A 1,718-nucleotide genomic window follows, 5' to 3' on the forward strand; every position below is an offset into this window, starting at 1 on the left:
CTATCAGGACACAGGATGCATCATTGGTGAGATTAAGCCACAATTGCAGCTTTGTTGCACTTAGAAAATACGGGTATGAGTCACAGGTTATATCATAGTCCCCACATCCATTAAGCTAGTTGAATGACAGCAAATTGTTTTCTCATACTGAAATATAGTTTATGTTAACAGCTTACGTTTAGCAGAATTATAACTTCATACCACAATTGTACCAGTGTTAGTATCCCATATTTTCCCAGTTCACATTTCTGTGTCATCATTATAGAAAGTACTAATGAAACAGAACATATTTAATGATGAATGTCACTCCAGATAACCTTCTTTAGTGCTACCTTGACATCCTTATTTCTCAAACTGTAGATCAATGGGTTCATCATTGGGGGCATCACAGTGTAAAACACAGAGACCACTTTTTCTTGATTATCAACATTTTTGGACACTGGTTTCATATACAAGAACATGGTTGTCCCATATAATATAATGACGACTACCAGGTGTGAGGAACAAGTCGAGAAGGCTTTGTATCGACCGGCAGCAGTGCGGATTGCCATTATGGTGATGATAATGCGTATGTAGGAAATGAGAATTACAAGGCTTGGGATTAGCAGCACAAAGCTTCCAACAGCAAAAAACATAATCTGTGGGATAAAGGTGTCCACACAGGCCATTTTCAGTAGAGTCATGGCTTCACAAAAAAAGTGGTCTATAACATTGTTGCCACATAAAGGTAACTGAAGTGCAAAAGTTGTATCTAGAAGTGCCATCACACTGCCAATTAGCCAGCAACCACACATCAGTATCATACAACTAGATCTTCTAATAATGACTGTGTAGCGCAAAGGAAATGTGATGGCAATGTAGCGGTCATATGCCATGACTGACAGAAGCATGGATTCTGTACACCCTAGAAAGAGATAAGTGTACATTTGAGTAGCACAACCAGAGAAGCTCATTCTCCTTGTAACAATGAGTTGGTTCAACAGGTTAGGGACAATCACTGTTGAGTAACAGATGTCAATGAAAGAGAGGTTAGCTAGGAAGAAGTACATAGGGGTATGAAGGTGTGGATCGCAGACACAGACTGTGATCAGAAAAATGTTTCCAAAAATTGTGACCATGTATAAAACTAGGAAGAAAATGAAGAGAACAATTTGCATACTGGGGTCCTCAGAAAGGCCCAGCAGCAGGAACTCTGCCACTGAGCTTTCGTTCTTCTTTTCCATTTGGGTTCCACTCCTTATGTCTGCAAAAAAGAGGAAAATAAATATTATAAAACATTTTACAAGAACTCAGAAGTTGCTGATCAAGAATGGACACATCTTTAAGCACTCAAAGCATCAGCATATATTTGCAAATGGAAGTGCTTGACTTTAAAAATATCTATATGTGCTTTCTGCCTTGTGGGGGTTATAGCAACCTATGTACACAATCTCTTTATCCCAACAACAGTTCTGTCTACATTTATATTTCTTTTGTACGGCTCTAAGTTCTTGCAAAGGACCTCCTCAGACCTATTTAAGTTAAAGTAAGTACAATAAGAGATAGAGAAGATCCAAGTGAGGCTCATTGAACATGTGGTTCTCAAGCCTTTATGGACTTTTCCAGAATCCTTTTAATCCTAAGGAATGGAGAAAACATTTGCATACTTCTTTCACTTGTAGGCTTCCTCTCCAAAATGTGTGAATCTGTGAGGTTAAATTACAAGTTTTTTCTGGATC

General features: G+C 38.4%; 1 protein-coding gene across 1 annotated transcript; it reads right to left on the minus strand.

Moving 5' to 3' along the window:
* Positions 1 to 290: 290 nt before the first annotated feature.
* LOC138296963 (olfactory receptor 13C8-like) lies at positions 291 to 1,223 on the minus strand. Its single transcript, XM_069236478.1, has one exon. The coding sequence runs from the start codon at positions 1,221 to 1,223 to the stop codon at positions 291 to 293; it is 933 nt and encodes a 310-aa protein (XP_069092579.1).
* Positions 1,224 to 1,718: the final 495 nt, after the last annotated feature.

This window comes from Pleurodeles waltl, chromosome 5, assembly GCF_031143425.1.
Source record: "Pleurodeles waltl isolate 20211129_DDA chromosome 5, aPleWal1.hap1.20221129, whole genome shotgun sequence".
In the NCBI taxonomy this organism is placed as follows: Eukaryota; Metazoa; Chordata; class Amphibia; order Caudata; family Salamandridae; genus Pleurodeles; species Pleurodeles waltl.